Source organism: Cetorhinus maximus, chromosome 32 (assembly GCF_964194155.1).
Source record: "Cetorhinus maximus chromosome 32, sCetMax3.hap1.1, whole genome shotgun sequence".
NCBI classification, from domain to species: Eukaryota; Metazoa; Chordata; class Chondrichthyes; order Lamniformes; family Cetorhinidae; genus Cetorhinus; species Cetorhinus maximus.
This window is the reverse complement of record NC_135910.1, coordinates 5,896,432-5,916,589: the sequence shown is the minus strand read 5'-3', so window position 1 is coordinate 5,916,589 and position 20,158 is coordinate 5,896,432. Positions and strand designations below refer to the sequence as shown.

The window sequence follows — 20,158 nt, the reverse complement described above, 5'->3', positions numbered from 1 at the left end:
TATAGACTGTCCCAATGGGACAGCTCCCACCTTCTCCAGTACTGGTGCCAGTGCTCCATGAATTGAAACCCATTTCCCCCACACCAGTCTTTGACCCACACATTCAGCTCCCTAATCTTATTTACACTAAGCCACCTTGCTCATGGCTCAGGTAAAGGTTCTGCTTTTTAATTTAGCTCCTAGCTGCTCTTCTTCCCTATGCAGAACCTCTTTCCTAGTCCTGTCTATGTCTTTAATACCCACGCGGATCAGGACAACTGGATACTCTCCCTCCCACTACAAGTTCCGCTACAGCCCTGAGCAAATGCCCCAAAACCTGGCACCAGGCAGGCAACACAGTCACCTGGACTCTCCCTCTTGGCCACAGAGAACTGTGCCTATTCACTTGACTACACTCTCCCCAACTACCACTACATTCCTACTTACTGCCCCCACTTGAATGGCTTCCTGTACCGTGGTGTCATGGTCAGTTTGCTCTTCAAAGGGATATAGCTAGGTTAAGTGAGCGGGCAAAAATCTGGTAGGTGGAATATAGTGTGGGAAAATGTGTGGTTTTCTACTTTGGCAGGAAGAATAGAAGAGCAGAATATGACTTAAATGCAGAGAGACCACAGAATGCAGTGGTATAGCGGGATCTGTGTGTCTTTGTACATGAATCACAAAAAGTTTGCATGCAACTACAGCAAATAATCAATTAGGAAGACAAATGAAATGTTGGCCTTCATTGTAAGGGGATGGTGTATAAAAGTACAGAAGTCTTGCTTCATCCGTGCAGGGCGATGATGAGACCACACCCGGAGCACTGTGTACAGTTTTCGTCTCCTCACTCAAGGAGGGGTGTACTTGCATTGGAAACAGTTCCAAGAAAGTTCACTAGGCTGATTCCTGGGATGAAGGGGTCTTATTGAGGATAGGTTAAGCAGTTTGGGCCTATACTCATTGGAGTTTAGAAGAATGAGAGGTGATCTTATTGAAACATGTAAGATTCTCAGAGGGCTCGACAGGTACCAGTGTATTTTCTAACCCTTGGTCACCCAAATCCTTTTCGACCCTAGGGGTCTCCCAATGGGCTCAGCCTGCCCTGTCTCAACTGCCTTCACAGAATCACAGAATCTTTACAGTGCAGAGGTCATTTGGCCCATCGAGTCTGCACTGGCTCTTTGAAGAGCATTCTACCTAGTCCCGCTCCCCTGCCTTATCCCCGTAACCTTGCGCACATTCTCTCTTCAGGTAGCAATCCAATTCCCTTTTGAATACCTCGATCGAACCTGCCTCCACCACCCTCTCAGGAAGTTTGTTCCAGACTCCAGCCACCCCCTCGGTAAAAAAAGAATTTCCTCACATCACGTTTACTCCTTTTGCCCTTTATTTTGAATCTGTGCCCTCTATACTTGATGTTCTTGAGTGGGAACAGTTTCTTACTATTTACCCTGTCCATACCCCTCAGGATCTTGAATACCTCTATCGAGTCTCCTCTCAGCCTTCTTTTCTCCAAGGAAAACAGTCCCAACTTCTCCAATCTATCCTCATAGCTACAGTTCTTCATCCCAGGAAACATTCTTGTGAATCTCCTCTCTACTCTCTCCAATGCCTTCACATCCTTCCTCAAGTATGGCACCCAGAACTGGACACAGTACTCCAGATGAGGCCTAACTAGTGTCTTATACAAGTTCAGCATGACCTCCTTACTCTTGTACTCAATGCTCCTATTAATAAAGCCTAAGATACAATATGCTTTATTAACTGCTCTCTCAACATGTCCTGCCATCTTCAATGACTTATGTACATATACCCTGAGGGCCCTGTGTTCCTGCACCTCCCTTAGAGTTTCTCTCTTTATTTTATTCTGTCTCTCCATATTCTTTCTGCCAAAATGAATCACCTCACACTTCTCTGCATTAAACCTCATCTGCCACTTGTCTGCCAATTCACCATTATGTCAATGTCCTTTTGAAGTTCAAGACTATCCCCATCACAGTTGACAATGTTTCCAATCTTCGTATCATCTGCAAATTTTGAAATCATGCCCTGAATACCACAGGGTCAATATATATCAGGAAGAGCAAGGGTCCCAACACTGACCCCTGGAGAACTCCACTGTAGACCTTCCTCCAATCTGAAAAACAACCATTTATAACTACTCTCTGTTTTCTATCATTCAGCCAATTTCTTATCCAAGTGCCTACTTTCCCTTTTATTCCATGGGCTAGAATTTTGCTCACAAGTCTGTTGTGTGACACTGTATCAAATGCCTTTTGAAAATCCATATACACCACATCAGCAGCATTGCCCTTATCAACCTTCTCTGCTACTTCCTCAAAAAACTCCAGCAAGTTAGTTAAACATCATTTTCCCTTAATGAATTCATGCTCACTTTCCTTAATTATCCTGCACTTGTCCTAAGTGATTATTGATTTTGTTCCAAACTATAGTTCCCAGAAGTTTCCCTACCACTGAGGTCAAACTGACTGGTCTGTAGTTGCCGGCTTTACCCTTGCACCCCTTTTTGAACAAGAGTGTAACATTTGCAATTCTCCAATCCTCTGGCACCATCCCTGTGTCTAAGGAAGACTTAAAGATTATCACTAGTGCCTCTGCGATTTCCACTCTCACTTCCCTCAGTACCCGCGGATGCATCTCATCTGGTCCTGGTACCTTATCTATTTTAAGTAAAGATAACCTTTCTAACACCTCCTCCTTCTCAATTGCAAATTCTTCTAGTGTACCAGTTACCTCCTCTCTCACCTCAGCCTGACTTGCATCTTCTTCCTTTGTAAAGACAGATGCAAAGTACTTGTTTAATACCTCTGCTATTTCTCCTGCCTCCATGTGGAAGCCCCCTTTTTTATCTCTAATCGGCCCTTCCCTTTCTTTTACCACTTTTTAAAATTATTTATACGCTTATAGAAGACCTTGGGATTTCCTTTTACATTAGCTGCCAGTCTCTTTTCATGCTCTCTGCTTGCTTTTCTTATTTGTTTTTGCACTTCCCCTCTGGTCCTTCTATATTCAGTCTGATTCTCCAGTGTATTTTCCTCCTGACAACTGTTGTACGCGTACTTCTTCCTTTTCATCTTCACCTCCATCTCCCTCATCGTCCAGGGTGCTCTGGATTTATTTTTCAAACCTTTCCCCTTCAAGGGGATATACTTTGACATTGCCTGCAACAATTTTACTTTGAAGTTGGCCCATTGATCTGCCTCTTTCCTGCAGTATCCATATATTTTACTTTATTTTTTCTGATTAAGGTACCTCTGTACCACTCATACAACTGGATAAAAAAATTTAAAGAGATTTAGCAATAGTTTTAGAAAGACTGGCTGATATGGATCCACAGTTGCCTCGACGAAAGAAATCTGCATATTTTAACCGCAACCTTTTGCCATCCAGGTGGTGGAATGTTGAGAAAACCTGCACCTTAAAGTTGTTTAAAACCCGTATCCCACTGCCTTTGCAATGTGTTCCGAGAGGAACAGACAGGGGTGGTCGAATAGCCATCTGCTGTCTCCAATTTCTACAGAGGTGATATGCTCTCACTCATTAGCTGTGGGAATTCTCATTATGGGGTTCAACACAGCACCCCAAACCCAAAAACCCGAAAACCCCAAACCCCCAAAAACCCCTGATCCCGAAAACCCCCAAATCCCGAAAACCCCCAACCCCAAAAACCACAGACCCTGAAAATCCCCGACCCTGAAAACCCGAAATCCTGATGATCACAGACACCCAAAAACCACAGACTACAAAAACCCAAAATCCCGAAAACCCCAAACCCCAAAAACCACAGACCCTGAAAATCCCCAACCCTGAAAACCCGAAATCCTGATGATCACAGACACCCAAAAACCACAGACTACCTAAGCATCCCAAACCCTGAAAACCACAAAGACCAGTATCCAAATCCCCAGGACTACAGCCAGCTCCCAGTCTGTGTGTGTGTGTGTTTGTGTTGTGTGTGTGTGTATGATGTGTGTGTGTGTATACACCATATTACACTCATGGTTTCTGTATTCCAGTGCAGGCTGGCAAGCTCAGAACCTCTACCAGGTCCAGCTCCCAATGGAGCATATGACCAGAGAACCCTCCTGCAGATGAAGGCCACTCAACCCATCATATCCATACTGGCTCTTTGCTAGAACGATCCAAAAGCTAATCCCACTGTTTTGCACACCCACAAGCCCAGTATCTTTAGTATTGCTGAAAAAAAGAGACAGCCTATCAAAGCTTTTCACCATGAACTTATCAGGACAGCTGTGTAAGATAAACCAACAGCGAAGGGAACAACAATTCAGACTTCATTAACTTCGCATATTTGTTTGGGGGTTTCTCATGGTCTGGGGTTTTTGGGGTGTGGGGTTTTTGGGGTGTGGGGTTTTTGGGGTGTGGGGTTTTTTGGGGTGTGGGGTTTTTGGGGTGTGGGGTTTTTTGGGGTGTGGGGTTTTTGGGGTGTGGGGTTTTTTGGGGTGTGGGGTTTTTGGGGTGTGGGGTTTTTTGGGGTGTGGGGTTTTTGGGGTGTGGGGTTTTCGGGATCTGGGGTTTTTGGGGTCTGGGGATTTTGGAATTTGGGGTTATCGGGTTTTCTGGGTTTGGGGTGTTGTGTTGAACCCCAGAATGTGAAGTCCCACAGCCAATGAGCAATAGCATATCACCTCTGTAGAAATTGTGAGACAGCAGAAGGCCAGTCGACCACCTCTGTCTGTTCCTCTCAGCTCATACTCAAAAGGTAGTGGGATACGGGTTTTAAGCAACTTTAAGCATCCTTTTGTAAGCAGGATCGAGAGTCCCACGTGGTGTGTTGCCTTCCTGGTAGCAGGATGAGGGGCATTTCGAAACAGCAAGGGTGGTGGGGTAGGGGTGTGAGGTCAGCAGAGGAGGGAGGAGCAACAAATCGGGGCTGCAGTGACTGGGGAGAGAGCGGGGCCAATGGGAGGAGGGAAGAGGGAGGGGCTGAGCAAAAAAATAGAGCTGGGGGAGCCCAGGGGGAGGGTGGCTTGGGTGGGTGGGGTTGCAGTCTGAGACCTGCTGGTGGTGGGGTGGGGGGGTGGTCAAATGTCTCTCATACTTCTCCTGGCCCCTGGGGAGTGCTGGAACAGGCACCTCTTATTTGCAAGTCTCCCTTTCATGAGTCCTGACCCTTGGGAAACAGCAACTATTAAGAACAAAAGAACAAAGGAAAGTACAGCACAGGAACAGGCCCTTCGGCCCTCCAAGCCTGTGCCGATCATATTGCCCGTCAACTAAAACATTTTGCACTTCCGGGGTCCGTATCCCTCTATTCCCATCCTAAATCCAGTGCCCAATTGCAATATGGAGTTCAATTTAAATGTATTAATAAAGCTTCCCCATCTCTTGAGAATGGGACACTCGCACCATCAAATCCCCTCACCGTAAAATGGCAGATGTGTGTGCAGTGTTGGGGTCGAATTTTGCAATTTTAAGGATTAAGCATCCCTCCCCTCCTGTCAATTGTATATTAATTGTGTTTAATTGTATACAGGTGTTGAATATGAACACTTGTGTCTCTATAAATAGGTACAGGCTGTATCTGGGATTGTTGGGTTAGGAGGTGCATGTTTGTAATGTGTATCTCTGTAAATAAATGCTTATAAAAATGTGTAAAGATTGGCTCCAATTCTATCCTTCATCTTTCTGGAGTATAAACCTGCAACTTCTTCTCACAAATTGTCTGGGAGTTAATATCAAAGCAATACATTTCACATCGATTTTACAGCCCAGTTACTGACATCAGGGGTTTCTCACTTACTGTGACGTGTTCGTAGTCTTGCCCAAGTTCTGGTGATCCTGCTATGACCTCTCGTTCTGCAATCCACTGCTCCAGTTCATCAACCTCACGGTTCAGCTGGAAGAGCCAGTAGTGTTGCTCTAGCTTGCCTTTCCGCTCCTCAGCGAGGTCCTTCAGGCTCACGTACAAACGGTCAATTTGCGACTGCTGTTTGCTGATGTGTTCACTGCACCAGAAACACACGGTTAGTTTACCACCAGGTCCAGGCTCGACCATAGAACCAGCATTCCAGCCAACTGCAAATTAGATAGCCGCCTCCTAATCTTATGGCATGGAGTCCATCTTTGCAGAGCCTACCCTCAACCAGCAGGACTAGCCATATGACCAAAGAACCTGCCTGCGGATGAAGGCCAGTTGGCCCATCGTATCCATGCTGGCTCTTTGCCTGAGCAATCCAAAGCTATTCCCACGGTTTTGATTGCCCACAAACCCAGTATCTTTAGCATCGCTGAAAAAAGAGGCAGCCTATCAAAGCTTTTCATCTTGAACACATCAGGATGGCTGCGCAAGATAAACAAACAGCAAAGGGAACAACAATTCACACTTCATCCACTTCGAATATTTGTCCAACTTGTCCTGAGAGTGGCGCGATTGTCTCTGTTCCAGTGAGTGGTAGGTCATTCCACCCTCCAACAACTTCAAAGACAGAAATCTTTCCCAATTTCTAATGACAAGCCTTAATACTTGTTGGGCCTCAATTGGAGTCGTGTGTTTAATCCTGGGCACCACACTTTAGGAAAGATGTCAAGGATGTGGAGAGGGTGCAGGTGTGATTTACTAGAATGGGACCAGGGATGAGGGACTTCAGTTACAGTGGAGAAGGTTAAGAAGAGATTTAGGAGACATGCTCAAAATCACGAAGGTTTTGATAGATTAGCAAGAAGAAACTATTTCCACTGGAAGGAGGGTCAGTAACCAGTGGACGCAGATTTAAGGTAAATGGTAAGAGAACCAGAGGGAGATAAGAATTTTAAAAAACACAACGAGCTGTTGTGATCCGGAATGCATTGCCTAAAAGAGAGGTGGAAGCAGATTCAGCGAGAGCTTTCACAAGGGAATTGAAATATACTTAAAAAGTAGTTTTCAGGGCTATGGGGAGTTAGCAGTGGGGAGCGGGACTAATTGGATTGTTCTTACAAACACAAGCACAGAGATAGTGGGCCAAATGGCTCTTGTTTAAAATTCTATAAGCTTCCTTATTCTTTTTGTGATAATTTTAAATTGATAATTGATTACATTGAAAATTGCCCTGGTATATCCTGTACACAAAAAGCAGGACAAATCCAACCCGGCCAATTACCACCCTGTCAGTCTACTCTCAATCATCAATAAAGTGATGGAAGGAGCCATCACCAGTACCATCAAGTGACACTGGCTTAGCAATAGCCTGCTCACTGCTGCCGAGTTTGGGTTCCGCCAGGCTCATTCTGCTCCTGACTTCATTAAGGCCTTGGTTCAAACATGGACACAAGAGCTGAACTCCTGAGGTGAGGTGAGAGTGACTGCCCTTGACATCAAGGTGGCATTTGACTGAATGTGGCATCAAGGAGTCCTAACAAAACTGGAGTCAATGGGAATCAGGGGGAAAACTCTCCGCTGGTTGGAGTCATACCTAGCACAAAGGAAGATGGTACTGGTCGTTGGATGTCAATCAGTCCCAGGACATCACTGCAGGAATTCCTCAGGGTAGTGTCCCAGGCCCAACCATCTTCAGCTGCTTCATCAATGACCTTCCTTCCATCATAAGGTCAGTAGTGGGGATGTTCACTGATGATTGCACAATACTCAACACCATTCATAACTCCTCAGATATTGAAGCAGTCCATGTCCAAATACAACAAGGTCTGGACAATATCCAGGCTTGGGCTGACAAGTGACAAGTAACATTTGCATTACACAAGTACCAGGCAATGACCATCTCCAACAAAAGAGAACCTAACCATCTGCCCTTGACATTCAATGGCATTACCATCGCTGAATCCCCCACTCTCACCTTCCTGAGGGTTACCATTGACCAGAAACTGAACTGGACCAACCATATAAATACTGTGGCTACAAGAGCAGGTCAGAGGCTGGGAATCCTGCAGTGAGTAACTCACCTCCTGACTCCCCAAAGCCTGTCCACCATCTACAAGGCACAAGTCCGGAGTGTGATGGAATACTCCCCACTTGCCTGGATGAGTGCAGCTCCAACAACACACAGGAAGCTTCACACGATCCAGGACAAAGCAGCCTGCTTAATTAGCACCCCCATCCACTCAATTTTCACTCCCTCCACCACCGACGCACAGTGGCAGCAGTGTGTACCATCTACAAGATGCACTGCAGGAACTCACCAAGGCTCCTTAAACAGCACATTCCAAACCCATGGCCACTACCATCTAGAAGGACAAGGGGAGCAGACACATGGGAACAGCACCACCTGGAAGTTCCCCTTCAAGCCACTCACCATCCTGACTTGGAAATATATCACCGTTCCTTCACTGTCGCTGGGTCAAAATCCTGAAACTCCCCCCCTAACAGCACTGTGGGTGTACCTACAACACGTGGACTGCAGCGGTTCAATTGGTAGCTCACCGCCACCTTCTCAAGGGCAATTAGGGGTGGGCAAAAATGCTGGCCCAGCCAGCAAAGCCCACATCCCGTGAATGACTTAAAAAAAAAAGTAAACATTGACCCTCCAACCAGAGGAAATGGACTCCATTTTCCTGGTCACGTGATGGCGGGCTTGGAGGGAGAGGGCAAGGACCAGGAAAATGGGAGGAGCCAATCTAGGATGGCTTCCTGATGCATGCATGCCCTGGGAGGTTTTCCAGGGGTGGGTGCCGATCCAGATAGGCTGCCCGCACCACCGAGGCAGGCAGCCAATTTACATGCTTAAGTCGCCAGTAGGGGGCGATTTTGTGACAGTGCCATCGCTGGTGGCAAAGTGGTGCCTCACTGTGCACAGAGGCTGCCAACTCCGTGAAAGCTGCCTCCCTGTGGCAGGCTCAGGGCTGGTGGTGGTGGGTGGAGAGGGAGTGGGGGGAGAGGGGGGACAATCAAAGCTGGAGGCTCCATGTTCCATGGAGGGGATTGCCATTAGGAATTGCTGCGCCTGCCCGAGTGGTTTCTCCTCCTTTCCAAGGTGGGGTCTACCTACCGGCTTGAGCCCTCTAAGATTTTATCCTTTTAAATTTTCGCCCCTGGGGCACCTCCGTGTTGAGGTGCCCTCAGGGTCTCCGGTTTGCCTCAGCGGCGCCCACCTCCCCTGCCAGAATCGTCGGCCCATCCACCATCCTTAACAGGACGTTGAGCAAGGAGGCAGCCAATTGGGACACCTCCTCTGGGAATATTGCTCCGCTGGTCTCACTGCCAGCCAAGTGCCCTTTTGGGACCCCCATTTGGCCCCTACATCGGGGGCCCAAAATCCGTGGGAAAATCCAGCCCAATATCTTTCCCCACTAACTCTATCAAACTTGTCCAAAATTTATAAACCTCTGTTCGAGTGAGGATGTTTTTCACTTATAACTTACTCTTCAAAAGAGCAGGGTTCAGTGCATTACCCATGATATTCAAGATTCATTAAACATATGATAATAACTATTATTAATAATAAATATACACTGAACATCAGCGTTAACAGAAGAAGTCTTGTCAGCATTTACTGGCAAAGCTACACAAGTTGTTGGCCGATCACTGAGTTCTCATTCTCTCTTCCAGAAACTAACCTTTTATGTTGCTCCTCCCCAACCCTGTTATAGTTTTGTGTTAACTATTATTCCTTTCATCTCCCCTGTCAGCGACTTGCAGTCACAATGTTTTAGGCACTTAAATAGTTTTTATTGTTGAAGCAAACATAGGAGAAATGGGAACTTGAACTGTTTGTCTATGTATGAACAACAGAGAGTTTGGAAACGTGACAACACAGGTTGGTAAACACCCAGGGCAAACAAAAGCCTCATATCCTGGGAGAAGACTAGTTACCAAGACACCACATCCTACAGTAGAAGATAAAGTCTACAAACAAAGCTCGTAGAACAGAGGGTTATAGAACAGCAGTGTTCATGTTAACAGGATTCAAGCTGGTTGTTAAAGCCAAATCAAGACACAGCTTTTCTTTATTGAGAGAGTTTATTGACTTGTTCAGTCTCACAGCTGTCTTCCCCCTCAACCCAGTGCCCCAGGTATCTCCTGTTTATCCGTGATCAAAAGCAACTAATACCCATCACCTGTTTCTCTTAACCTTAACAATGTAATTGACAAGACATTGACAGTTCATACCTAACAATGCAGGTGTCAGCTGTGGTTCAGTTCATAGCACCCTCGCCTTTGAATCAGAGGGTTGTGGGTTCATGTCCCACTCCCGGAAAACCAAGAACTGTGATTGTACTCAAAGAGTTGCAATCTGTGACTGTTGATAACTCGAAAGAGTATAAGTGCAATTATATAGGCACAGCCTGTGGCTGAATTATAGCACAAGAAAAGGACCTGTTCTCCCCATGAGGTAGACAGGAGCCTGAATAACATGGAGAGCTGAAATTGGTCGCTCTGCACACTGGGGAAACGAAATGTGCGGTTCTCTTGGGGTGTCAGAACCCTCTCAGACTCAGCCGGACGCCCACAGATACGCATGCAGCTGAGAACCAGATTATATTATCTGCATGGCATCTTGTCATTTAATGGAATGGTTATATAAAATCTCATACAGTTATTAGTCAATGTAACAAAGCTTGTTATTATAAAAACCACTTGCGTGTAAGTTGTGAGTGCAGTTATTGTGGCTATAGCGGAAGCTTTTAGCAAGTACGAACATGACCGGGTTAGGGAGCAAGAGGTCCAGATTCTAGAAACGGGACAACAGTAAACTCCCCAGGTGTTTGGAGACCTGTATGGGTAGTCAAACAAAAATGGATGTGGCAAGCATTGACTCTGTAATATTCCCTAGGCGCTCCTGGGTAAGTGTCTTTGTGAGTGGGTAGAGGATTCCGGGAGCTTCGAATCTCTACGAGGCTGAAGTTTCTGCAAAGCTGAGAATCAGCCTCATCGCATCTAGCTGCAGCACCTCTGGCTTGGAGATACATTCCTGGTTCCTTCGCCTCCGTCGCATCTGTTCTGATGACGCTACCTTCAAAAACAGCTCCTCTGACATGTCCTCCTTCTTCCTTAACTGAGGTTTTCCACCCACGGTCGTTGACAGGGCCCTCAACCGTGTCCGGCCCATCTCCCGTGCATCCGCCCTCATGCCTTCTCCTCCCTCCCTGAAACATGATAGGGTCCCCCTTGTCCTCACTTATCACCCCACCAGCCTCCGCATTCAAAGGATCATCCTCCGCCATTTCCGCCAACTCCAGCATGATGCCACCACCAAACACATCTTCCCTTCACCCCCCCCGGCAGCATTCCGTAGGGATCATTCCCTCCGGGACACCCTGGTCCACTCCTCCATCACCCTCTACTCCTCAACCCCCACCTATGGCACCTCCCCATGCCCACGCAGAAGATGCAACACCTGCCTCTTCACTTCCTCTCTCCTCACTATCCAAGGGCCCAAACACTCCTTTCAAGTGAAGCAGCATTTCACTTGCATTTCCCCTAACTTAGTCTACTGCATTCGTTGCTCCCAATGCGGTCTCCTCTACATTGGAGAGACCAAACGCAAACTGGGCGACCGCTTTGCAGAACACCTGCGGTCTGTCCGCAAGAAAGACCCAAACCTCCCTGTCGCTTGCCATTTTAACACTCCACCCTGCTCTCTTGCCCACGTGTCTGTCCTTGGCTTGCTGCATTGTTCCAGTGAAGCCCAACGCAAACTGGAGGAACAGCACCTCATCTTCTGACTAGGCACTTTACAGCCTTCCGGGCTGAATATTGAATTCAACAACTTTAGATCTTAAACTCCTTCCCCCCATCCCCACCCCGTTTCTTCCCCCTCCCTTTTTTTTTCAATAATGTATATAGATTCTTCTTTTCCCACCTATTTCCATTATTTTTAAATCTACAACTAATACCTTGCCAGTCTTTCCACCCCACCCCCCACTAGAGCTGTACCTTGAGTGTCCTGCCATCCATTCTTAATTAGCACTTTTCTTAGATAATATCACCACCTTCAACACCTCTTTGATCTTTTTGTCTGTGACATCTTTTGATTATCTGCTCCTATCACTGCTTGCTTGTCCCCACAACCACCCCACCCTCAACTTCTCTCCCCCCACCCCCCACCTTAAACCAGCTTATATTTCACCCCTCTCCTAACTTTACTCAGTTCTGTTGAAGGGTCATGTTGGACTCGAAACGTCAACTCTTTTCTTCTCCACCAATGCTGCCAGACCTGCTGAGTTTTTCCAGGTAATTCTGTTTTTGTTTTGGATTTCCAGCATCCGCAGTAGTTTTTTGTTTTTATCTCTGTGTTTAATTGACTGCCACTTCTCTTCAAGAAATGCCTTCCTTGAAGAAGTATTGCTCTGTTCTCCGACAGGATTTCCGCCTGTCTCTTCTGCCTTGCTCACCTTCATTGCTTTCCATTTCTCTCCTGGTGTTTGACAAGGTGTTTACTAAAACCGGTTTCACAGCCATATTTCCTTTCTCAGTGACTGTCTCCGTCTCCGACTCACCCCACGTGGATTTCAACTGAAATTCCATCCCTCTTGTTTCGAACCCACCCAGGATTACAGGTATCTCCGGGACATAAAATGTTTCTCGGACTGCTGTTCCCGTCGCATTCTGAGATCCACACTCAGTGCCATGCGCCGCCATATGAACACACTCGACCTCTCCCTCCAGCAGCACCGCCGCACCCTTTTTCAAAGCTGCGCGTGCCCCCAGTTTTATTTTATTCTTCGCCTCATCCGACGCCTCAACAAGAAACTTTTTCTCTTTCTCTCAAGTGCTAAGGAACGCAAGCTCCAACAACTCATCGACACCAATGCCCATCTGGGACCCTCCACCCCTGCTTGTCCCTCCGTCCCCACCCCATCTTCCAATCCCAGCCCCGGCCGTGTATTCACCATACCCCCTGACCTTCCCCTCTCCGATGCTGAACGTTCAGTGCTCAGCAAAGGACTTAGTTTCATACCCTTACGCCCTCATCTCAATGAATTTCGGGCTCGGCATGATGCTGAACTCTTCTTCCGCCGTCTTCGTCTCCGTGCTCACTTCTTTGGGCAGGAGTCCTCTCCCCATTCAACGGATCCTTTTACCCGCCTCCAATATTCTCCCTCCACCTGGACCCCTCCCTCTGGATTCTTACCTTCTCTTGATCTTTTCATTGAGAACTGTTGGCGTCACATTAGTCGTCTCAATTTCTCTGCTCCTCTCACCCATTCTAATCTGTCTCTCTCTGAACTTACTGCACTCCGTTCTCTCAGGTCCAACCCCAACATTGTCATCAAACCCGCTGACAAGGGTGGTGCTGTTGTTGTCTGGCGCACTGACCTGTACCTCACGGAGGCTGAGCGTCAACTCGCAGACATTTCCTCCTACCTCTCCCTGGACCATGACCCCACCACGGAACATCAAGACATTGTTTCCAGGACTGTCACTGACCTCATCTCCTCTGGAGATCTTCCTCCCACAGCTTCCAACCTAATAGTCACCCAACCTCGGACGGCCCGCTTCTACCTCCTACCCAAAATCCACAAACAGAACTGTCCTGGCAGACCGATCGTGTCAGCCTGTTCCTGCCCCACGGAACTCATTTCTCGTTATCTTGACTCCCTTCTCTCTCCCCTTGTCCAGTCCTTCCCACCTACATCCGTGATTCCTCTGACACCTTACGTCACATCAACAATTTCCAGTTCCCTGGCCCCAACCGCTTCCTCTTCACCATGGATGTCCAATCCCTCTACACCTCCATCCCCCACCAGGATGGTCTGAGGGCCCTTAGCTTCTTCCTTGAACAGAGGCCCGAACAATCCCCATCCACCACTACTCTCCTCCGTCTGGCTGAACTTGTTCTCACACTGAACAATTTCTCCTTTAACTCCTCTCACTTCCTCCAAATAAAAGGTGTGGCTATGGGTACCCGCATGGGCCCCAGCTATGCCTGTCTCTTTATGGGGTATGTGGAACATTCCTTGTTCCAGTCCTACTCCGGCCCCCTCCCACAACTCTTTCTCCGGTACATCGATGATTACTTCGGTGCTGCTTCATGCTCTCGTCGGGACCTGGAAAAATTTATTAATTTTGCTTCCAATCTCCACCCTTCCATCATTTTCACATGGTCCATCTCTGACACTTCTCTTCCCTTCCTTGACCTCTCTGTCTCAATTTCTGATGATAGACTGTCCACCAATATCCATTACAAGCCTACCGACTCCCACAGCTACCTCGACTACAGCTCCTCACACCCCGCTTCTTGTAAGGACTCCATCCCACTCTCTCAGTTCCTTCGCCTCCGTCGCATCTGTTCTGATGACGCTACCTTCAAAAACAGCTCCTCTGACATGTCCTCCTTCTTCCTTAACCGAGGTTTTCCACCCACGGTCGTTGACAGGGCCCTCAACCGTGTCCAGCCCATCTCCCGCGCATCCGCCCTCACGCCTTCTCCTCCCTCCCAGAAACATGATAGGGTCCCCCTTGTCCTCACTTATCACCCCACCAGCCTCCGCATTCAAAGGATCATCCTCCGCCATTTCCGCCAACTCCAGCATGATGCCACCACCAAACACATCTTCCCTTCACCCCCACTGGCGGCATTCCGTAGGGATCATTCCCTCCGGGACACCCTGGTCCACTCCTCTATCACCCCCTACTCCTCAACCCCCACCTATGGCACCTCCCCATGCCCACGCAGAAGATGCAACACCTGCCCCTTCACTTCCTCTCTCCTCACCGTCCAAGGGCCCAAACACTCCTTTCAAGTGAAGCAGCATTTCACTTGCATTTCCCCTAACTTAGTCTACTGCATTCGTTGCTCCCAATGCGGTCTCCTCTACACTGGAGAGACCAAACGCAAACTGGGCGACCGCTTTGCAGAACACCTACGGTCTGTCCGCAAGAAAGACCCAAACCTCCCTGTCGCTTGCCATTTTAACACTCCACCCTGCTCTCTTGCCCACATGTCTGTCCTTGGCTTGCTGCATTGTTCCAGTGAAGCCCAACGCAAACTGGAGGAACAGCACCTCATCTTCCAACTAGGCACTTTACAGCCTTCCGGGCTGAATATTGAATTCAACAACTTTAGATCTTAAACTCCCTCCCCCCATCCCCACCCCATTTCTTCTCCCTCCCTTTTTTTTTTCAATAATGTATATAGATTCTTCTTTTCCCACCTATTTCCATTATTTTTAAATCTACAACTAACACCCTGTCAGTCTTTCCACCCCACCCCCACTAGAGCTGTACCTTGAGTGTCCTGCCATCCATTCTTAATTAGCACTTTTCTTAGATAATATCACCACCTTCAACACCTCTTTGATCCTTTTGTCTGTGACATCTTTTGATTATCTGCTCCTATCACTGCTTGCTTGTCCCTACAATCACCCCACCCTCAACTTCTCTCTCCCCCCGCCCCCCACCTTAGACCAGCTTATATTTCACCCCTCTCCTAACTATACTTCAGTTCTGTTGAAGGGTTGTGAGGACTCGAAACGTCAACTGATTTCTTCTCCGCCGATGCTGCCAGACCTGCTGAGTTTTTCCAGGTAATTCTGTTTTTGTTTTGTGATACGTTCCTGGTGTTTGGTAATGAGAAGTGAAGCGAATACTGAGGCTGTGGTGGCAGCAGAAACATGATAGAGCTTCAGTTCAACCTGTGTGTGTACTGCATTGCATTATGAGAAGGCACAGGGAGCAAGAGGGGTAAATGGACACTGCGAGAGTTGGAAGGGCTGTACACCAGGGGTCAGTGCTTAGAACAATTTAGTTCTTGGTGTATAGAGATGATTAGGACTGAAGAGAGGAACAAATTAGATGATATAGATGTTGGAGGGTTGGTGAATGGACAGCACCATTAACGTTTTACAGAAGACATTTGGGAATAAGCAACCAGGTAGTTGATGTAATTTCATGTGTGATGAGGCATTTCAGTTCAGAGCTGAATATCGATGAATATTGATATTCCTCAATGATTCCATTCTCCAATGTCTCTCCAACCCATTCTGAACATTTCATCTTTTATCAGCTTGATCAACAACCTGGAAACACAGTTTAAATGTGTGCGCATTTGTATGCAATGCTGTTTAATCTGTCCATTCCCCTTCCATCTTCTCTAATATTATGAACAGAACTGCACACAGTGTCCCCGATGGGGGTGAACCAATTCTCTCCAAAGACTCAGCGTCGCGCTCTCTGTGGACTGGGACAAGAATTTTCCAGACCCTCTTGCCGGCAGGATCTTCTGGTTCTTCCGATGTGAACGGAGATTTCAATAGCTAACCAGTTCCATCGGATGGAAACCTGCCGTGGGGGGGGCCAGATAACTCCAGCCTCAGCATTGCGCTTACTGTAGACACAGCGTCACTCTCACTGTAGACACAGCGTCGCTCTCACTGTAGACACAGCGTCGCTCTCACTGTAGACACAGCGTCGCTCTCACTGTAGACACAGCGTCGCTCTCACTGTAGACACAGCGTCGCCCTCACTGTAGACACAGCGTCGCCCTCACTGTAGACACAGCGTCGCCCTCACTGTAGACACAGCGTCGCCCTCACTGTAGACACAGCGTCGCCCTCACTGTAGACACAGCGTCGCCCTCACTGTAGACACAGCGTCGCTCTCGCTGTAGACACAGCGTCGCTCTCGCTGTAGACACAGCGTCGCTCTCCCTGTAGACACAGCGTCGCTCTCCCTGTAGACACAGCGTCGCTCTCACTGTAGACACAGCGTCGCTCTCACTGTAGACACAGCGTGGCACTCGCTATAGACACAGCGTCGCTCTCACTGTAGACACAGCGTGGCACTCACTATAGACACAGCGTCGCTCTCGCTGTAGACACAGCGTCGCGCTCACTATAGACACAGCGTCGCTCTCGCTGTAGACACAGCGTCGCTCTCGCTGTAGACACAGCATCGCTCTCGCTGTAGACACAGCGTCACTCTCGCTGTAGACACAGCGTCCCTCTCGCTGTAGACACAGCGTCGCTCTCGCTATAGACACAGCGTCGCTCTCGCTGTAGACACAGCATCGCTCTCGCTGTAGACACAGCGTCCCTCTCGCTGTAGACACAGCGTCGCTCGCACTATAGACACAGCGTCGCTCTCACTGTAGACACAGCGTCGCTCTCACTGTAGACACAGCGTGGCACTCGCTATAGACACAGCGTCGCTCTCACTGTAGACACAGCGTGGCACTCACTATAGACACAGCGTCGCTCTCGCTGTAGACACAGCGTCGCGCTCACTATAGACACAGCGTCGCTCTCGCTGTAGACACAGCGTCGCTCTCGCTGTAGACACAGCATCGCTCTCGCTGTAGACACAGCGTCACTCTCGCTGTAGACACAGCGTCCCTCTCGCTGTAGACACAGCGTCGCTCTCGCTATAGACACAGCGTCGCTCTCGCTGTAGACACAGCATCGCTCTCGCTGTAGACACAGCGTCGCTCTCGCTGTAGACACAGCGTCCCTCTCGCTGTAGACACAGCGTCGCTCGCACTATAGACACAGCGTCGCCCTCGCTGTAGATACAGTGTCGCTCTCACTGTAGACACAGCATCACTCTCACTGTAGACACAGCGTCGCTCTCACTGTAGACACAGCGTCGCTCTCACTGTAGACACAGCGTCGCTCTCACTGTAGACACAGCGTCGCTCTCACTGTAGACACAGCGTCGCTCTCACTGTAGACACAGCGTCGCTCTCACTGTAGACACAGCGTCGCGCTCGCTATAGACACAGCGTCGCTCTCGCTGTAGACACAGCGTCGCTCTCACTGTAGACACAGCGTCACTCTCACTGTAGACTCAGTGTCACTCTCACTGTAGACACAGCGTTGCGCTCACTATAGACACAGCGTCGCGCTCACTATAGACACAGCGTCGCTCTCACTATAGACACAGCGTCGCTCTCACTATAAACACAGCGTCACTCTCGCTGTAGACACAGCGTCACTCTCGCTGTAGACACAGCGTCACTCTCACTGTAGACAGCATCGTTCTCACTGTAGACACAGCGTCGCTCTCACTGTAGACACAGCGTCGCTCTCACTGTAGACACAGCGTCGCTCTCACTATAGACACAGCGTCGCTCTCACTGTAGACACAGCGTCGCTCTCACTATAGACATCACGTCGCTCTCGCTGTAGACACAGTGTCTCGCGCACACTATAGACACAGCATCGCTCTCACTGTAGACACAGCGTCGCGCTCACTATAGGCACAGCGTCGCTCTCGCTGTAGACACAGCGTCACTCTCACTGTAGACACATCATCGCACTCACTATAGACACAGCGTCGCTCTCACTGTAGACAGCGTCGCGCTCACTATAGACACAGCATCGCTCTCACTGTAGACACAGCATCGCTCTCACTATAGACACAGCATCACTCTCACTATAGGTACAGCGTCACTCTCACTATAGACACAGCATCACTCTCACTATAGACACAGCATCGCGCTCACTATAGGTACAGAGTCACTCTCACTATAGACACAGCGTCGCTCTCACTGTAGACACAGCGTCACGCTCACTATAGACACAGCATCATGCTCACTATAGACACAGCGTCACTCTCACTATAGGTACAGCGTCACTCTCACTATAGACACAGCGTCGCTCTCGCTGTAGACACAGCGTCGCGCTCACTATAGACACAGCATCGTTCTCACTGTAGACACAGCGTCACGCTCACTATAGACACAGCGTCGCACTCACTGTAGACACAGCGTCGCTCTCGCTGCAGACACAGCGTCGCGCTCACTATAGACACAGCGTCGTGCTCACTGTAGACAGCGTCGCTCTCACTGTAGATACAGCATCGCGCTCACTGTACACACAGTGTCGCTCTCGCTGTAGACACAGCGTCGCACTCACTATAGACACAGCGTCGCGCTCACTATAGGTACTGCGTCACTCTCACTATAGGTACAGCGTCACTCTCACTGTAGACGCAGTGTCGCTCTCGCTGTAGACACAGCGTCGCACTCACTATAGACACAGCGTCGCGCTCACTATAGGTACAGCGTCACTCTCACTATAGACCCAACGTCACTCTCACTATAGGTACAGCGTCACTCTCACTATAGGTACAGTGTCACTCTCACTATAGGTACAGCGTCACTCTCATTGTAGACACAGCGTCGCGCTCACTATAGGTACAGCGTCACTCTCACTATAGATACAGCATCACTCTCACTATAGACACAGCGTCACTCTCACTATAGACATAGCGTCACTCTCACTATAGACACAGCGTCACTCTCACTATAGACACAGTATCGCACTCTCCTAGACTCAGCATCGCTCTCACTGTAGACACAGCGTCGCGCTCACTATAGACACAGTGTCGCGCTCACTATAAATACAGTGTCACTCTCACTATAGACACAGCGTCGCTCTCGCTGTAGACACAGCGTCACTCTCACTGTAGACTCAGTGTCACTCTCACTGTAGACACAGCGTCGCGCTGACTATAGGTACAGCGTCACTCTCACTATAGATACAGCGTCACTCTCACTATAGACACAGCGTCACTCTCACTATAGACACAGCGTCACTCTCACTATAGACACAGCGTCACTCTCACTATAGACACAGCGTCACTCTCACTGTAGACACAGCGTCACTCTCACTATAGACACAGTATCGCACTCTCCTAGACTCAGCATCGCTCTCACTGTAGACACAGCGTCGTGCTCACTATAGACACAGCGTCACGCTCACTATAAATACAGCGTCACTCTCACTATAGACACAGCGTCACTTTCACTATAGACACAGCGTCACTCTCACTATAGACACAGTATCGCACTCTCCTAGACTCAGCATCGCGCTCACTATAGGTCAGCATTGTTAACTCCAATAATTGTACATAAGGGAATAATTAGTCTGAAGCTAGTCTCTTACCTCATGCAGGTTTATTCTTCAGACAGCTCAACAGAGTGACAGACTCCCAGTTCATTTCCCCCTGGAGTGTGACAGCTGTACCTATTTATAGGCGCGCCAATGCCTATCACCATTTGTAACAATGCAATTGTCTTAACAATATTATTGCTATACAATGTAATTGCCAGTCAAAAAGAAAATTGTTATTGGATCTTGATGTATTTACTGATACATTGACAGATTCCCCTCTTTTACTTTTAAATTAAAGCTTTTGAAAAACTCAAGAACATTTATTTTTCTCTAAATCAAACAAAAGGAAATAAAGTCCCGTATTTTCATATTATAGATCCCACATTTCCTTTACCATGTATATAAACAACTACAAAGCAAAAAA

The 20,158-nt window shown here is 48.3% G+C and overlaps 1 protein-coding gene across 1 annotated transcript in view; it reads right to left on the bottom strand.

Annotated features, from left to right (window-relative positions):
* The window catches only part of sptbn4b (spectrin, beta, non-erythrocytic 4b), a 320,876-nt gene that overhangs the window by 46,603 nt on the left and 254,115 nt on the right, over nt 1-20,158 (bottom strand). Inside the window, exon 24 of the mRNA XM_078533196.1 lies at nt 5,765-5,969. Coding sequence (XP_078389322.1) covers nt 5,765-5,969 — 205 coding nt within the window. The remainder of the gene's footprint in view (nt 1-5,764; nt 5,970-20,158) is intronic.